The sequence below is a fragment of the Zingiber officinale genome, chromosome 9B (assembly GCF_018446385.1).
Source record: "Zingiber officinale cultivar Zhangliang chromosome 9B, Zo_v1.1, whole genome shotgun sequence".
Classification (NCBI taxonomy): Eukaryota; Viridiplantae; Streptophyta; class Magnoliopsida; order Zingiberales; family Zingiberaceae; genus Zingiber; species Zingiber officinale.
The window spans coordinates 20,839,587-20,857,606 of record NC_056003.1 but is presented as its reverse complement, the minus strand read 5'-3'; the positions used below and the strand labels follow the sequence as shown (position 1 = coordinate 20,857,606).

The following is an 18,020-nucleotide window of genomic DNA, read 5'->3' as shown; positions in this document are numbered from 1 at the left end:
GGTGCTAATTTTCATATTACTACCATAATGATGTTGATTTTTTAAACAGACATTGAACCACGTCGTTAGTCTGATTTCTCTATTTTTTTAAAATTAAGTGGTGCTAATTTTAAAAACCAACATTATATTCAGAATTGTCCAAACTTACTTTCAGGGTGGTGTTGTTCTTCGAAATTAAGCACGAAAGTGCACTCAAAATAATTTTTAAATAGCTAATTCTTAGAAACTATAATGTACAAACCTTTACAATACCTTCTTGCGGCATTCTAAAACATGAATAAAAAAGGAAAGGAAGGAGATAACCAGCATAATTTCAACAAAAATCCTAACTCTTTTGCCATTAGCTAAAAGTTGAACAAGATGTCCTGTATCTAAAATTAGAACCGCAGAAATTTAATGTCAATTTACAAATTTTATAAATAAAAATATTTAAAAGATAATATTTGTGACGTGCCATGTGAATGTCAATGCGCGAGAGCTATTAACTCTTAGCCTTAGCAAGCCTCTTTTCGTATTCACGGGCTGTATAGCTTGCAATTTTTACAATGCAAAATAGTCTATTTCTTCAAAATACCGAATGAACTTTTCTCAAAACGACTCATTAATCGTTCTCTTAGAACAAAAATCTCTTCCAAGCCTTCAAAAAGATTACCTTCATAAATCTCAGGTAAAAGTGTGACGAAATCTAGAAAGGATAAGAGGAACCGTGACATGCAAAGTTCTAGGTACCAAAGCTACGGTCACCAGCATCCCCTAAGCCTGGGATTATGAACCTGTTAATTCAAAGCAATTGTCTGTCAAACAGTTGAGCTCATGGAGAGCTCGGGACGAATTTTATGGGGCCGACAAGGATCGGAGGCATACCCTTTCTCATTTACAATAGGATCTAGCATTCCGGAATACACGTGGAGCCTGTTGAAAAAACAAACAGCACTATTAGTCAGTGAATCACCAAACTGGCAAAGAAATGTTTTGTTCAGTTGTTGAGTTTAGTTACCCAGGAAATTTCTTGCTGAGTTTTTGCAGAGCAGGAGGTGCAGCAACAGCGGATATCTGGTAAGTGCACTTGGAAATTAAGTGTAACTAAGATAAAATATGGTACTGAAAAGATGGGAGGGTTGTGCACTCAACTATTTTCATTTGCTTGTTGTTGACTCCACGGTCTTTTAACAAGTCAATAGCTGCAACTATAGTACCACCTGTATCACAGAATTACATTATAAATGATGGCACAGAGGCTCATTTACATTTGAAGTGCTTCAATACAATAGAAAACGGCCACTGGCAGTCTGTTAAAAAAAGGCTTGATTACTTCGATGAGAAACTTGAAAGAGGGGAGAGAATGATAAAAAGATGTACACAATTGATGGAACCCCATGTGAAGTTTTGTGAGCCTTTCTTCCTCTTCTTCATATCTTTGATCCAAATGATTGAACCATGAAACCAAATGATTAGGGGTACGATCCCTCTGATCAAGTAGGGACATGATTTTTCATCATTTAGCATTGGAGCGAAAATACTCTATATGAACCAAAAAGTTGCCTGTGGTGTGTATTTTTTGCTTTAAGGCACACCAAGGTTAACTTTTCTTTGATGTTAGTTTATTTTGGAAGGAGGCAAATAAATATGAAATGAACAATAATAATTGGATTCTCACTGATTTACTCTTGGAAACAAACATGTAGGATGGAAATGAATCTTTGATGAAAATATTTGACTGATGGGGCAATGGAAGCATACAAGGCATGATTAATTGCTCAAGATTTTTATCAAAAGTTGGGGTTGATTATTTTGACATCTATTCACTAGTTGCTTGTGTAGCCACTATCTGAGTCCTACTTGCTTTATCTTCTCGTATAGCCATTATCCAAGTCCTCCTTGCTTTATCTTTCATCCATAATTTTCATTTTTTTTTTTTTGAGTGCATCAGATAGACGTGAATGAATACCTTTTTCCATGATGACCTATATGAAGAGATCTCACAGAGCAACTTAAAGGTTTTATCAAGTTAATAAAAGAAAGTAGCAAACTAATTTGATCTCTATGATTCAGCTAAGCATCACCCCGATAGCAACACAAAAAATTTGACTATATGATTTTATCCTTTGGTTTTCAAATAAAATATACGAATTGATAAACCCTTTATAGCAAAAAGGTGGGTGACATATTTAATCTTATTTATCTAAATGTCAATGATATTCTCATTATAGCCCCTGATCTTGATTTGATTGATGATATCAAGATGTTTTTGTCATATCTTTTGATATGAAAGATCTAGGTAAAACTGTCGTGACCCTAGGACTTATAATTCAATATCTCTATCTTAATCTCACTATATGGAAAAGGTATTGGATAAATTTGATATTTCTGATTATTCTCTAGTATTAGCTTCTTATGATATCGATATTCATTGAATAAAAGATGATGCACCACCAGTGAACCAAGAAAAAAAGTATTATCACAGCATTTGAACATTATTGGATCTATCAAATAAGACAAGCCCTGATATTGCCTATGTGTTGTCTCTAAACCCAAGAGAAGTTCATTTGCAGTGGAAACATTTGATCCAAAGCCTGCAGACCTGATTTGAAGGTCGAAGACTTTGGATTTATCAAATAGACTAGTTGAGCCAATCATATTATCAAATGTAGATTACCAATTGGACTGAGCAGACTGGACAAGCCAAGCAGACTAGCAGTTGGTTGAGCAGATTGATTGGGTCGGGTGAACCAAGTGAACTAGGTCGGATGTGCGGAGCGAACATCAAAAGAGCACCTTTGGTAGATTGACTGAGCTAGGTGTGTCCAAAAGATGAGAAAAATTGGGCACACTAAAAGACCATATAGGACAAGCAAGTCATATTGACAAGAAGAATTAGATGAATTAAAGGGGTCAAATATAAAATGAATAATTCTATATTATAGAATTCCATTAATTAATTACAACCAAACAAATGAATAGAATGAATCATTGTTCCCTCTTAATTTTAATTTATTCCATTCCTAATCTTATTCCAATTCCATTCAATTGCACTCTACTGTACCAAACACACCCTTAGATTTAATTTCCAGTCCAATGGAAACCAAGTATAAAGTAGAAAAGCAAGATGTACTAGTTGTCCAATGGGTTCCTAATTTGAACAATGTTTGTTACATAGAAAGATTTTTTTAAAAAAAATGAATTTTTCTATAGACAAGCCACCACACAGAGCAATGCTACGTTGTTAGGAGATAAATGCTGCATGAATAACACCAAGACCAGATAAAACTAATGCACTAAGAAAAGGAATCATACCAGTTGCAAGCATAGGATCCAAGACGAGTATGCGTGATCCCTCTGGAAACTGATCAGGCAAGCTGCAAAAAAACACAATGGAAGAGTTTCATTACCACAAAATTTTAGTTCTTTAGGCTGTCATAACATCCATCTGAACTACATGATATTAGTCACACAATGACCTTCAGATTTTGTAATGTGAAAAGCTCCACAATTCTATACCAACAAAAAACACAAGCAAGCAGATTTCTGCTTACTGGGAGGTTAACAAAGGAAACATATGCCTACATCAAGGATACTAGAGAGTATTAAGATAGATTTTCACATAACAAGCTCAAAAGTGGATGCAAACGCTGAAAATGGATGCTTAAAAGTTAAAAGTAATAAAAGCCTATAGCATTCAAACACAATAGATTTTCAAGTTCCAAATTGCCACATCAAATTTTCTTGAATCAGGAGTATACTTGAGAGTTAATGCAAGGAGTTAAAGCCTGTCACCATCATTGTTGGAGACTAAAGAAATTAAAAGAACTGTGCATGCAAGATGCAATGGACAACCAAAAACAAATCTTAAAAAAGAGTGAAATCTATAGACAGAAAGAGATTATATAAAAGGGAAGAATAGCAGGCAAAATAGATAAATGAGAATGGATGTTTCATCGGCACAACACAAGACAGTGGCTCTTACTTGTTCAGATATATTGAAGGCTCTAGAGTGGTCTCATCCCTCCGCATACCTTAATTTCAGAACAAATAGGTCATAATACAGATAGCAAAAACAGTGGTGTTAGTCCAGACAGGTCATAATACAAAATCAGAAGTACATATATGTACACATATATAAACTGGTCAAATTTTAGAATTACTTTTAGTACTTTATATGAATATTCAAAACACCAAAATTGTCACAGAATGCTTAGAGATGACAACCCAGTAGCTGATTTCCATGTCTAAAGAAGTGTCAAAAGTTTTTTTTTTCCATTTGCTAATATCTGTAAAATATCAATTGACTCTCAAATAAGTTTCTGCAGTTAGAAAGGTAATAGAATGCATAGTGTAAGGAAACAGTCTCCATAAACATTTAAATCAATAAGTTCTCTCCTCACCAAGGTGGAATGTTATCGTTGCTGGCAAAACTGTTGAGGCATGCTCTGACAATGCAAGACCAGCTCTCAAAATAGGGACAATCTGATAAGCAAAGAATGTGCATTTATAATATAGAACTACACAGGTTATGAGACAAAGAACTAAGATTAAATAAATGATATTAGACAATCTTATCATGTTATCAATCAACTAAGTTATATAACAATATCCACACCGCCACAGGTTCACGTGGGTCGATAAATTCAACTGCAGCTTCACCCATTGGTGAGTCTATCTCCCCACTGACTGTAGGCTGCAAGGAAAAAAGAGTAATTAAAGTTTGCATATCACATTAAACTTTGGCATACAATCATCCTTTTACCAAGTACAGATTATAGAATGCCGAATTAGTTTGTAAAGTATTAACTATTACAAGGGCATTGAAAGCCAACAACATTGGTGAAATTATGATTCTGCTATAGAGGTTTTGTTGTCATGCATACAGTGTCAAAGGAAGAAAACCTCAAACATTAATTTTTCTAGCCAAGGCACAACGGTGAAGTTGCTTGAGTATGCCCTGGGTGATCAGGGATAACTAAAAATTATTCTTTTTGCTATGAAAAGGTATGAGCTAGTGCATTGATCTTTCCCAAACCTAAAAGTAGTAGAGGCATTTTGCACAGGGAAGGCCTTTTCTTCTTGAAAAAATTAACAATATACCAGTGGACAAAATATGCCAATCATATGTTTTGAGTGATTGATATAAAAGACCACCTTGGGATCAAATTCAGCATTTATCACTAATTAGGGTGAGATCTATTCCTTCCTTTCTCCTAATACAAAAGATAGAAATAAGCATTCTTAACATATATGAATATCCATGACACCATTTATTTTATTGGAACGGATTTCCAAAAGCACTTTTATGGACACCGCAAACTAGCTACAAAAGCTTACAAACAACATTATAGTAGTATCAATCCACTATATCAAATGCATGTCATAGATTGAGTATTTATGGGAATAAACCTCGATATATGGCTCAAGAGATGGTACCTTGAACCATAAATGGAGAACAAAATTAATATAGAAATGGATATGAAGTGCACTATATCAAATGCATGTTAGAGATTGAGTCTTTTACGGATATAAACATTAATATATGGCTCAAGAAATGGTAGTTTGAACCATAATAGACAACAACATTAAGATGGAACCATAAGATTCAAGGAAAGAAAAGAATAGTTGAATCAATACCTATTTAGCCGAAGCAAATTTTTAGAAATGATGCTTTAACCAGTAAAAGAAAAAAAAAATATCAAAATGGAAATGGAGATGGAGCACTTGGTGCATCCATAGGTTTGAGGGAAAAGATTCAACACCTATTTAGCTGAAGCTAATTTTTAGAAATGATGCTTTAACCAGTAAAAGAACAAAAGTATCAAAATGGAAATGGAGATGAAGCACTTGGAGCAACCATAAGGTTTGAAGGAACAGAATAGACACCTATTTATCCTGAAAAAGAAACTATTAGATTTATATAATAACCACAACAGAAGGCCAACCTCGAAAGTTTGTTAGGAGAAAAGAGAAGCACTTGTTAATTTGAGATGATGGTAGTCTATATGTAGTTAAGATTTCAGATAAAATGCCTTGTGCTCTTAAAAAATATATAGATTGGTACCCGCATCTAGAAATGATAAATGGGGTTTTGATAGTATCTCAGTACATGGAAATAATTCCAGCTAGACTATAGATTGACCATAAACGATTACCAACAGATACAGAACAAGTAGCTAAAAATATTATAGCTTACCAACCAGTCTCTCGTTGCTTCATATATAAGTAGCCTCCCGAGTTCAGCCATGGCACTCCCTGGGTAAATAGTATTTAACAAGATGCAATTAGCAGCTATTACATTAACCATGTTTCAAGTAAACAAGATGCAGATTTTGTATTTGTTTACTGACTTTTGTTAAATAAAACCTACGAATTAAGATTGTGTGTAATATGCTTCATAGAACTGAAAAATAAGTACAGGTTATAGATTCTCAATAGGTTTGGATGACAGAAATACAATTTTCAACTTTAGACTACGAGCACCAATAATCATGATATGAAGAGTGTCGTGTCTTTAGTAGTACAAAATACCATGTAGGTCAAAGGGAGATTGGACAATCATTAGGTAACTGAGAAAGCCGAGGCAACAAACCCAAGATTACCAAGAAGCGAATCCAACGCACGCTACCTCGTCACCAACTTAAGAGAGTTAACAGAATATTAAGTAGTGTCAAGAGTTACGCACTAAAGATTGCGCAAGGCGTCTGCTCGTTCCTGAGAACAGAGACCCAGTGCTTGATCAATGGATGCGGAGGAACGAAGACCTATGCCCAAACACAAATCAGAGAAACAAACAATAAGGAATAACTGAATAAGAATACGTGGCAAGAATCCAACCAGCATTCTATCATCGGAGACGGTCTTCCCTCCCATCGCCGTGTCGGAGCTGGCGGCCGAGCGGCCAGCTAGTCGCCGCCGGATCGGTACCTTGGGGAGGGCGGATCGCCGTTAGATAATATAGGGTTAGGGGAGGGAAAGAGGGGAGTACCCGGAGGGGAGGAGCTGCTACGGTAGCGGCGGGGAGGCAGAGGAGGCGGTGAGATCGGACAGCGACATGTTGGCGGGACTGTGCCGCCGACAGGAGCCGCGCATCGGGTGGGAATTGAAGCGGCGAAGCGATGCTTCCAGCCATGAACTGAGGCAAACAGCTTCAGGACTCTGTGCTCAGTAGCAGTATCGGATCTTGAATCTCGAGGGAGGAAAGTAACGATAAGAGATAGAGATGGAAGCCACGTTTTTAAAGAGTTCAATTTCATTTTCACCCTGCACACTGATTATTTGTTTATTTAAGTAAAAATCAAGAGATTTTTTTTTAAAAAAAAATAAAAGTCAAAATAGCATCAACACATAATTCTAATAAAAATATTTTTATCATAATTACCTCATTCAGATGTCCTTTATAATCTCTCTCTAAATTATATTAGTTTATAATTAATCATCAAATAATTAAAGGGTAGGAAGATTATTTTCCCTGAGAGCGTGTATCCAGCAAGAATTGATCTCTATCCTATTGTAATAAATTTATCATCTTTTAGCCAATTAGTCACTCCGAGGAAAAAATTATCATAGCTTATTATAATAACTACAATATAATTAGTATAACGACCCCGAGACACTATGCGATGGTAAAAAGTAGAATAGACTTCCTACAATTAGGGTTTGAAACACAAGTCAGACATTTCATACGCATGTTTGAACCACTCGTGATGTTGAACCATCCGTCAGGACCTGTCTATGCTTCTCGGATTTCCCCGAGTGACTAGTGGAAAATTTCTATGGGGGCAAACCAATCACCTTCCAGATTAGTCAATTTGCCCATAGAGAGAAGTGATATGTTGGGCGCCTCTTATGTGCGCCTAGCATACGCGACAGAGGGGAGTGCTTGTGTGGTAGTGGAACTTTGGGTTTAACTACTAGGGTTTTGGTTTTAGAATTTAGAGGTTAGGATATAGTATTAAGTCTAAAAAAGATTCAAACTAAAAAATTATTAGGTACTCACAGGATGTGCAAAGTAAGGTGTGGGCATAACATCTCTCTCTCTCTCTCTCTCTCTCTCTCTCTCTATATATATATATATATATATATATATATATACATAAAGTTTTGATGTGTTGCACACCTTGCTTGTGCATGTCTGTGGGTGACTGTGTGGGATTCCGGACGCCTCGAGTCAATTTCGAGCACTCAGCGCTTCTGAATGTAATTCAGACACCTAGAATCTCACTCAGTCGCCCACAAATGCACAGAAACAGAGTGTGCAACATATTAGAATGGTCCATCCTTTAAATACAAATAAGACTTCTACCGATGATACTATAACCCAAGACTCCTATCAATGTTCTACTAAACATACCTACAAAATAGCTTGTGACCCAACAAGTAACCTAGTCGGCCAGACTTGTGACCTAGCTTTCCAAGAATATAATATGAAGAAAACTAGAGTTATTTGGTTGTTCAAGCCCCTCTACATCCAACTTGGACTATATCACATGACTTATTATTTCCTCAACAGTTACTTCAGCAAATAAATATCCATCAACTAGATTTAGACTCTTTAATCTCTAGACTTGAAAATCTTGAAATTATTGGTGATAATCTGACCAAATATTGAGATAGAGATAAAATCTATTACAAACTAGGAATCATTAACCTAGATCTCACTATTAAACCCCAAGACTTACGATATACAGATTGGAAGACAGAAAAAAGTGCAATGCATATCAAACAATTATTAAGTTTAGGCGCTATACAACGATTTACGTCTAGACATAGAAGTCCAACCTTTTAGTTAATAAAGGCATAGAATAAAAACATGGTCAATCTCAGATGGTTTTTAATTATAAACAATTTAATGATAATTGTCAAGAAGAAAGTTATAAAACCCCTGATAAAAAGCAATTCCTCAATAAAATTCAAGACTCTAAATAACACTCCAAATTTGATATAAAATCAGAATTCTGACAAGTCAAAATGCATCCTAGGTCTATAGAATGAACTATCTTTTCTTGCCCCAAAGGACATTTTGAATGACTTATAATGTCTTTTAGTTTAAAAGTTGCGCCCCAAATCTTCCAAAGAAAAATGGATAACAGTTTTTAAAATATCTCTATGTTTACTTGTATTTATATTAATGACATCTTAGTTTTCTCCAAAACTAAGTCTGAACATTTTGCTCATCTACATATTATCTTCAACCTGTTTGAACAACATGGGTTAATTATTTCTCAAAACAAAATGCAATTAGCTACTACATATATTGATTTTCTAAGAGCAAAAATTGGACAAGGCAAAATAGCCCTCCAACCACATATATCTTCTAAAACTCTTACTTTTTCTGATAAAATGAAAGATATTAAAACTTTACGAGCCTTCCTAGGTCTTCTTAATTATGCTCGTCCTTACTTAAAAGACATTGGGAAAATTAGTGACCTCTTATATAATAAAACTTTTTTAACAGGACAAAAACACTTCAACCACCACAAAAAAAACTGCCATTTAGCGACAAAATTAGAGACGGAATTATTGTTCCATCTCTAATATAGAGACGGAATTATACTTCCTTTTCTAATTAGAGAAGGAACTATATTTCCGTCTCTATTTTAGCCTTTTTCGAATTTAAAAATGAATGAATCAGTAAAGATTAGCGACGGAAATAAAATATTTGTCTGTAAATAAAGATGGAAATTTTAATTCAGTCACTAAATAGCGACGAAATATTTATTCTGCCGCTATTTAGACACAGAATTAAGTTCCGCCGCTAATTAGAAAATGCGGGTCTGCCCTAAATCACAATAAATAGCGACAAAACTATTAGTTCTGTTGCTAATTAGAGACGAAACTAATAGTTTCATCACTATTTATTACGATTTAGGGCAGGCACAGACCGTCTTCTGCCTCTCCACTGCGTGTTCGGGAAACCTCTAGCGACCATCTCCTCCAGTGTTTTCTCTTCTTGTGACGGTTCCATCTCTGACTTTCATCTCCTCTGACGTCCTCTCCTCCGTCGATCTTCCCACTATCGGTATGATTTATCTTTCCTTCTTCGATCTCCATTTTACCAGTAGTTAAACCCTAATGGCAATGATCTTAGTCGGCTGCGACCTCGTGGCGATGACTTACCTAGCCTCGAGCTCATGACGACGGCCTTCGCCAACCCCAACCTTCGCCGGCCACGACCTTAGTTGGCCCCAAGCTTTGCTGGCCCCAAGGTTGTAGCAGGGAACTTGGGCGGCCCTGAGCTCGTGCCAGCAACTCTGGCCGGCCTTGAGATCGTGGCAGCGAGTTTGGGCCGACTCAGGACTCACTACCATTTCATCTTGGCTAGCGCTGCCGTTGGATTGGCCAGCCCTCTTGGCCACCCTTAGCTCATGACTAGGAAATTATCGCTTCTAGGGTGTAGACTTATATTCTGGTTGATTTTAACGTAGTTTAACAAGTTATAGACTTTTTATCTAGTATCATTGATTTGAAAGGACAACTTCTTAATTATATACTTAATCTTTTGTATTCATGATATGGTTTATGAATACATTGAATCATGTGTGTAATACCTCTATTGTATTAATTGCATACTTACTAAGTAATCAATCTTATGTTTATTAGGATACAATGTTCATGAACAAAGATTAGATGTACAATAGATTAGAAAATGGATTTATCCAAGATGAATATTTTGCTGGAGTTGAGGAGTTTGTGAACTTTACAAAGAGTCATCCAGAATGTATGGATGGTGTCACGTTATGATGTTCGTGTAATCATTTCAAATGTAAAAATAAAGCTTTTCATGATGAGAGCATTGTGAAAGTGCATCTATGTAAAAAAGGATTTATTCCTAATTACTACAACTGGTACTATCATGGAAAGCCTTATTTGTCTCACCATTTTGGAACTTCGGTTGTTTCTTCATCTAACACAACTCCTTTAGGGGAATCATCCTCTAATAAGAATGCAATGCAATCAATGGTTTATGACACTATGAATGATGTTGATCATTCAAATATAGATGAAATATCAACACTTGAAGTTCAGCAAATGTATCATATGTTAAAGGCTAGTGAAAGAGAAGTGTGGAAAGGAATTCCATCTGGTCATTCTAATTATCAGCTACTGCGAGGTTATTGAACATCAAGGTAGAGCATCATTTTTCAAAAAGATGTTATGATAACATATGTCAATTGATGTCTGAGTTACTTTCTGCTGATAACATAATGTCTGATAGTTTTTACAATATAAAAACATTGGTGAGGGGTTTAGATTTACCTGTTGAGAAGATTGATTGTTGTATTAACAACTGTATAATATTTTGGAAAGAAGACAGTGAATTGATTGAATGCAGAATCTATAGTCACCCTTGTTATAAACATGGTAGTCACATACCAGGAAAGAAAAAGAAAAAGAGTGCATGGAAAATTATGTATTATTTTCCATTAACTGCTAGACTCCAATGCTTGTATGCATCTACTGCAACAACAAGCTATATGAGGTGGCATCATGAGCATGTGCACGAAGAAGGTATAATGTGGCATCCTTGTGACTCCCTTGCATGGAAACATCTTGATACAATATTTTCCTTATTTGTAATGAAACTACATAATGTGAGACTGGGACTTTCTGCAGATGGATTTGGCTTATGATGTTGCAAGCAAAACTAATTTTAGATTGTATGCTGTATTATTATGGATAATCAGTGATTTTCTAGCATACTCAATGTTATCGGGATAGAGCACGACTAGTAAATTAGCATGCTCACACTACATAATAGAGTTTAACGTATTTTTATTACCCTGCAGTAGGAAGGTATCTTAGTTTGATAATCATCATAAATTTTTACCAGTTGATCACCCTTTCAAGCGAAATAAGAAAATTTTCATTAAGAATATTTTAATCAGAAAATTTCCTCCAACAATCAAGTCCAGTGAAGAATCCTTGACCAAATAGACAGTTATGGTTTCCCACTAGTATCTGAGACTAATTCTGATGAGATAGATAAATACATCGTTAGGCAGTGCAAGTGTGGTTGGAAAAAAAAGGAGTTTTTTTTGGAGCTGCTATATTGGAAGTATCTACTCATTCGTCATAATTTAGATGTGATGCACGTTGAAAAAAAAAATTTGATAATATTTTCAACACTATGATGAATGTGAATAGAAGAACTAAAGACACTGCAAAATTACGTGAGAAATTAAAAGAAGTAGTCAGTAGACCAGAGTTGCATCAGGATGAAACAACCAATAAATTCCCAAAGAATTATTATACATTGGACAAAGATGATAAGCAAGCTTTATGTAATTGGTTGAAAGAAATCAAATTCCTAGATGGGTATGCCTCGAATATGGCTCGATGCGTGGATATGAACAGGTTAAAGATGTTTTGAATGAAAAGTCATAACTATCATGAATTCATGCAAAGACTTATTCCAGTAGCTTTTTATGACTTACTTCCTCAAATGTTTGACAAGCACTCATATAATTGAGTCTATATTTTAGATATTTGACAGCAAGATATATTATGATGGATGATATGCTTCGACTGGAAATAGGCATTCCTCTCATACTATGTAAGCTGGAGCACATTTTTCCACCAAGTTTTTTGATTCAATGGAACATCTATCAGTACATTTAGCATACGAGGCATGAATAGTTGGTCCTGTACAGTGCAAATTGATGTATCCATTCGAACGATTTTTAAGGAAATTAAATAATAATATTCATAACAAAGTAAGTGTTGAGGGGTCAATCTGTAATGCTTATCTGGTTGAAGAAGCATCCTCTTTTTGCTCTTATTATTTTGCTGATAATGTGAAAATTAGACATCATAAGTATCCTAGAAATTCTGATGATACTCAGCCGATAGACCAAACTATGCTTTCTATTTTCAAGTTTCTTGGCAATCCAATGGGAGCATCTGTTTCTAGATGGTTAACTCAATAAGAATATCATATTGCAAGGACATACATACTTTTAAACTGTGATGAAGTCAAACTCTACATAATGTAAGTTGACTTCTTTAATCAAAATATTTATCTAATTTAAGTTGTTTCCTAATATTCCAATTTTCTTAAATGCAGATTTATTTTCCATCTTATATGAACAACAACTACAAGTACAAAATCCATCAATTCGTACAATGAGATAGCCAAAAAGTTAGAGATAGAATTTACATTATGGTTTCAAATCTATGTAAGTTAGAGAATAATTTTAATTTCTTACATCCATATTAAATTATCTAAGGCTTATTTTATATTATAACTATTGTTATAGGTGTCCGATCGGAGAATATCTAATGTGCAAGATTCTAGGATAATCAATCTTGCATCTGGATCTCTCCGTAAGATAATAGTGTAATCTTGCTACTATGTTAATGACTTTAAATTTCATGTGACACAATGGGATTCACATAGACTAACTTTCAATTTGGGTGTTTGTGTGAAAGGATCAGTCAACAACAATAATTCTGAAATTGATTATTATGGGAGACTTAAAGAAATCATAGAGGTTGAATATCCTGCCTTACCCATCAAAAGATGTGTGTTATTTAAATGTTCTTGGTATAATCCGACTCCAAATGCAAGAGTCGTGGGCCTCATGCAAGAGTCGTATAAGATCAGGAGATGGCTCCTACCCAGCACATCATCTAGCTTATCCGGATCATCTGCTAGAGTAGATACCTTAGAGCAAGAAAACATAGATTTGAAGACCCGACTCTCAAACCTGGAGAGAGAATTTCAAGCGGAGTGGCAAGCCCAATTGGATCTTGTGCAAATTGGGTGGTATATGCAAGCCTTCTTGGCCCAGATGAGTGCAACATCACATAGTTTTGCCTCTCAGAAGACTCAGGACCCTAATAACCCCTCTGATCAATAGATTACCATAAGTGTTTTGACATTACACTTTGTTATTTTTTTTCACTAATGAAACTATCTCTAACACTATATTATATCTTTTTCAGGAACTTTGATATCTGTTTTATACAACACTATCATCAGATATCCAAACTAGCATTCAAGTATGTAAATTAATTTTGTATTATTAAATTTGATATGTTATTCATAACTGTGTATTAGTTTGTTCTTTATTTTATTAATAATCTATCATATTAAAATTTTTGCAGGATTGATTACTACTTGCTAATTTTGGATTGAATTTTCTCTGCTAGGAGGTGTTGTATTGTGTTTTAAAATGTTCAAATGTTGTAGTACTATACATTTAGATGATTATTGGAGATGTTTGGATATTTAATTTGATTTTTTGATTAGATATTTAGTTGTAGTTTTGTACTTGGATTATTGTTACTAGAGATGTAGATTATGCTTATGGTTGGATATTTACATTTAGATGTTATTTTGCGTTGTGTTTGTTTAATTGTGAATGCGTTTGTGTTGTGTTTGTTAAATTGTAGATGTGTTTGTTTAATTGTGAATGTGTTGTGTTATATGTGATGGGTTATATTGATATGGAATGTAAACAGGAATGAATGCAGAAACAAAATGTGGTTGCTGAAATTTCCAACATTTTGCCCAGAATATTAATATTCCTTCACTATTTAGGGATGGAATATTAATATTCCATCGCTATTTAGCGACGAAATATTAACATTCTGTCACTAATTAGCCCCAAAAATTGCCTGGAAATATGATATTCTACGACGGTATTTTAGGTTTCTGTCTCTAATTAGTGACGAAATTTGTTATTCCGTCACTATTTTGTCCAAAGGAATTACCTAATTCTCGATATCTTGCAATGGAATTTGTTATTCTGTCTCTAAATAGTGATAGAACTTAATATTTCATCGCTAATATTCCATTGCTAGTTTGAAACAAACAACAACTAAATATTTAGAAAAATCGTCTCTAGTTAATGATGGGTTATTAAATTTTGTTGCTATAACTAAACTAACACCGTTAACATAAATAGTGACGGTTACAAAATTTCGTCTCTAAATTTAGAGACGGAATTTATGTTCCATCTCTAAATTTAGGGACAGAATTTATGTTCCATCTCTAAATATAGAGACAAAATTTATGTTCTGTCTCTAAATTTAGAGACGGAATTTTATTTCGTCTCTAATTAGCAATAGAAGTTTACATTCCATCTCTAAACACAGTCAACGACAAAAACCATAGCGGCGCTATTATTCTGTAGCTATTCCGTCACTAGTCTCGATTTGCAACGAAATTTTCTATCTCTATTGTTGTTTTTTTTTTATAGTGAACCAACAAGAATAGCTCTCATCAAACAAATTAAAGATTTAGTTACCACTATTCCAATGTTAACCTTGTTAGTGTAGGTGCCCTACGAAATCAACTGTTGGCTAGGACTTTATTGATTATTGTAAATAAATAACTTTTATTTTAATATAATTCAATTCAGTTTGACATTTACTTTATCTTTATACCCATTCCAAATGCACAGATAAAGTCTTTGAATATACTATAGTGAGATGTGATGGTACATATGATGGTCATCATAAAATACATCAATATTCACTGTATATTCTAAATTTGTTCCTAGTCAATTGAGTCGCCTAAAAAATAAAGATAAAAGACCGCTCAAGCTAGAGACTAGCATTTGTGATGTAGTGTACCACATTTCATTAGTAAAGATATAGAGATGTTCAAATATATAGATGGGTGATCATACGATGAGTTCATCGAACATTCCTCACATGAACCTCCAAGTGATTTTCATTTATCGAGTGGATAAGTCCTTTGTTGTGATTGTACACTAGTAGTTCTTATGACTTGAGACAACATTGAGACTCTATATGCTAGGGTTATACTTTGACTCATTTACCGACTCCATTAGAGTCATCAGGTGGTGAGATTGGGTGTAATAACGAAATATATAAGAGTCGGTGTATTGTAGTCAGGGATTCACCATACACCCACAGGTGTGGATATCCTATGTAATATATTGTCCTATAAAGTGTCTGATCAAAGCTGAAAGATGTGTTTTAGGAAATGAATTTCCTAATTAGACATGCGATATCACTATAAGATATATCACATGGCTGTCGAATCAATATACAATCATTGATGTACTAATGATTATAGATTCGATCGGAATATATGAGATGAAGGGACCAGACTATACGTTAACCATAATTGATTAGTTCTTGTAGGTATTATTTAGTAATACCTAGGGAATTATGGGGTGGTGCTGCTAGATACTCTTACCATGATTCATTGGGTGTTCATCATAATTAGTTCTGACGTCCTAAGTAGTTGATCATAGGATGAGATTATTAAGGGTATATCCGAATAAAGGACGAGTATCCTCCTAAATCACATAGAGTTGTAGACTCACGGCTAGTTATATCCCTGAACCATTGAGAATCACACAAGTATTGGTTTCCTATTTCCCACTGAGAAAGTCAAATTCAAGTAGTTAAATATGACGAATAAAGTTGATGTGATCAAACAATATATTGGCAAATAAAGTTTGATATGTTCAAATATAATTGATGAGTGATTTCTAATCAATAGAAATAATGAAGTGGAAGAGTTTCATACAAAGTCTACAAATTCTATTTATATTATTATAATAGCGAGCAAGTATATTTGTCGTGTCAATAATATTGGATCGTTGATATGATTATAATGAACTCGCATTATTAGGTTTTAGAAAAATTTTAAAAATTCAATAAACAAAGATAGAAGAGACAATGGGCCTTCAAAGCTCAAGCTCAAGAGAAAATGTAATCACATTAAGTTTGCACCATGAAATAAAAAAAAAAAAAAAAAGAGGATTTAGTTTCGACGTGACATGAGATTAAGAAAAAAAATAATTAGTTTTGTTTTTTTCTTTTTCCCCTTATCCTCGACTTTCGCACTCACCTCACTAACTCCACTAATACATGAAGTCCACGTTTTCTTTTCTTCTTTGGAGAGAAGTACGAATAGAGATATTCTCCTTGTCTTGGTGTGTTTTTTTTGGGATGGGAGGCTTCTTTTTCTTTTCGGATCAGAGAAGTTCGAAAGTCATCATTTTTCTCCTTAAGAGAAAATTCGACAGCCATCCTTTGGAAGGATTTTGGAAGCTGTTTTTTGGAAAATTTCGGAAGTCACATCTTCTTCTTCTTCTCTTTGAAAATTTTGATAGCCCCTCCCAAAATAAGAAGATAAAGATCTTCTTCCCTTTTTCGATTGAAAAGGACTCATCTCCTTGTTATTGATTCTCCTCTTCAAGAAGTATTGTTGCCACCCACAATTTTTGTAGATTTTTAGAAGGTGCGACCCCTTGTTGATGGCTATTTGATAGCCCCTTGTGAAGGGGTAATTGGGCAGTTTCTTCCTCATCTTTGAGGAAGACATTTTTGATCATCTCAGTAAAAAATGACACTTGATCTCTAGTCGATCAAGTATTAGAAAGAGAACTCTGATCGTAGACTGAATTAGATGGAGGAAGTATAAGCTCGTGACAAACAATGAAGAGATATTCCACTAAAATTGGAATAGTTGGAGCAATCCTCAAACACAGATTGTTTGAAAGATATGTTTTTACTTGTACTTTGATTCATATGTATATTGATACATGTGTTAATAGTTTTATTTAGGTTATACTTAAATGATTTAATATGTTTATTTTAGATAGTTTAGCATGTTTAAATAAAATGATTAAATTAGCATTAGATGAATCAATCACATGATAGTTTATCTTTATTAGGCTTTTCGGATCTTACTTGAATAATTAAATTGTAATGCATACTTAAATTAAAGATCATACTTGTGTTTGTTTTAAAATTCCATATAAACATTCCATTGATTTAATTGTTAAATCATAAAATAAAATTTTAAATTTCCTCTGCACATAAGGATGTAGAAATACGATAATCAAATTTTGAATTTGGTTCCAACAAACCTTACCATTAGATTTTGATTACTTGGTTATTGAAACGAATGGTTGTGAAATACGTTGGGGTGGTATTTTATTTAGAAAAACATCTAAATATGACTTCAAATACTCTAAAGTTGTATGTAGATATACCTTTGGAAAATTTAAAGAAAAATATTATTTAACTTCTCTGGATTATGAGATCCT

The 18,020-nt window shown here is 34.3% G+C and overlaps 1 protein-coding gene across 1 annotated transcript; it reads right to left on the bottom strand.

Annotated features, from left to right (window-relative positions):
- Positions 1–411: 411 nt before the first annotated feature.
- LOC122024702 (uracil phosphoribosyltransferase-like) lies at positions 412–7,187 on the bottom strand. The gene is made up of 12 exons (XM_042583373.1): positions 6,971–7,187; positions 6,820–6,909; positions 6,668–6,746; positions 6,179–6,237; positions 4,598–4,675; positions 4,383–4,464; positions 3,965–4,013; positions 3,295–3,356; positions 1,132–1,199; positions 998–1,053; positions 865–912; positions 412–773 (listed from the first exon to the last, which is right to left on the bottom strand). Exons 1-12 carry the CDS (start codon positions 7,112–7,114, stop codon positions 722–724), a joined length of 867 nt encoding a protein of 288 aa, XP_042439307.1. The 5' UTR covers positions 7,115–7,187; the 3' UTR covers positions 412–721.
- Positions 7,188–18,020: the final 10,833 nt, after the last annotated feature.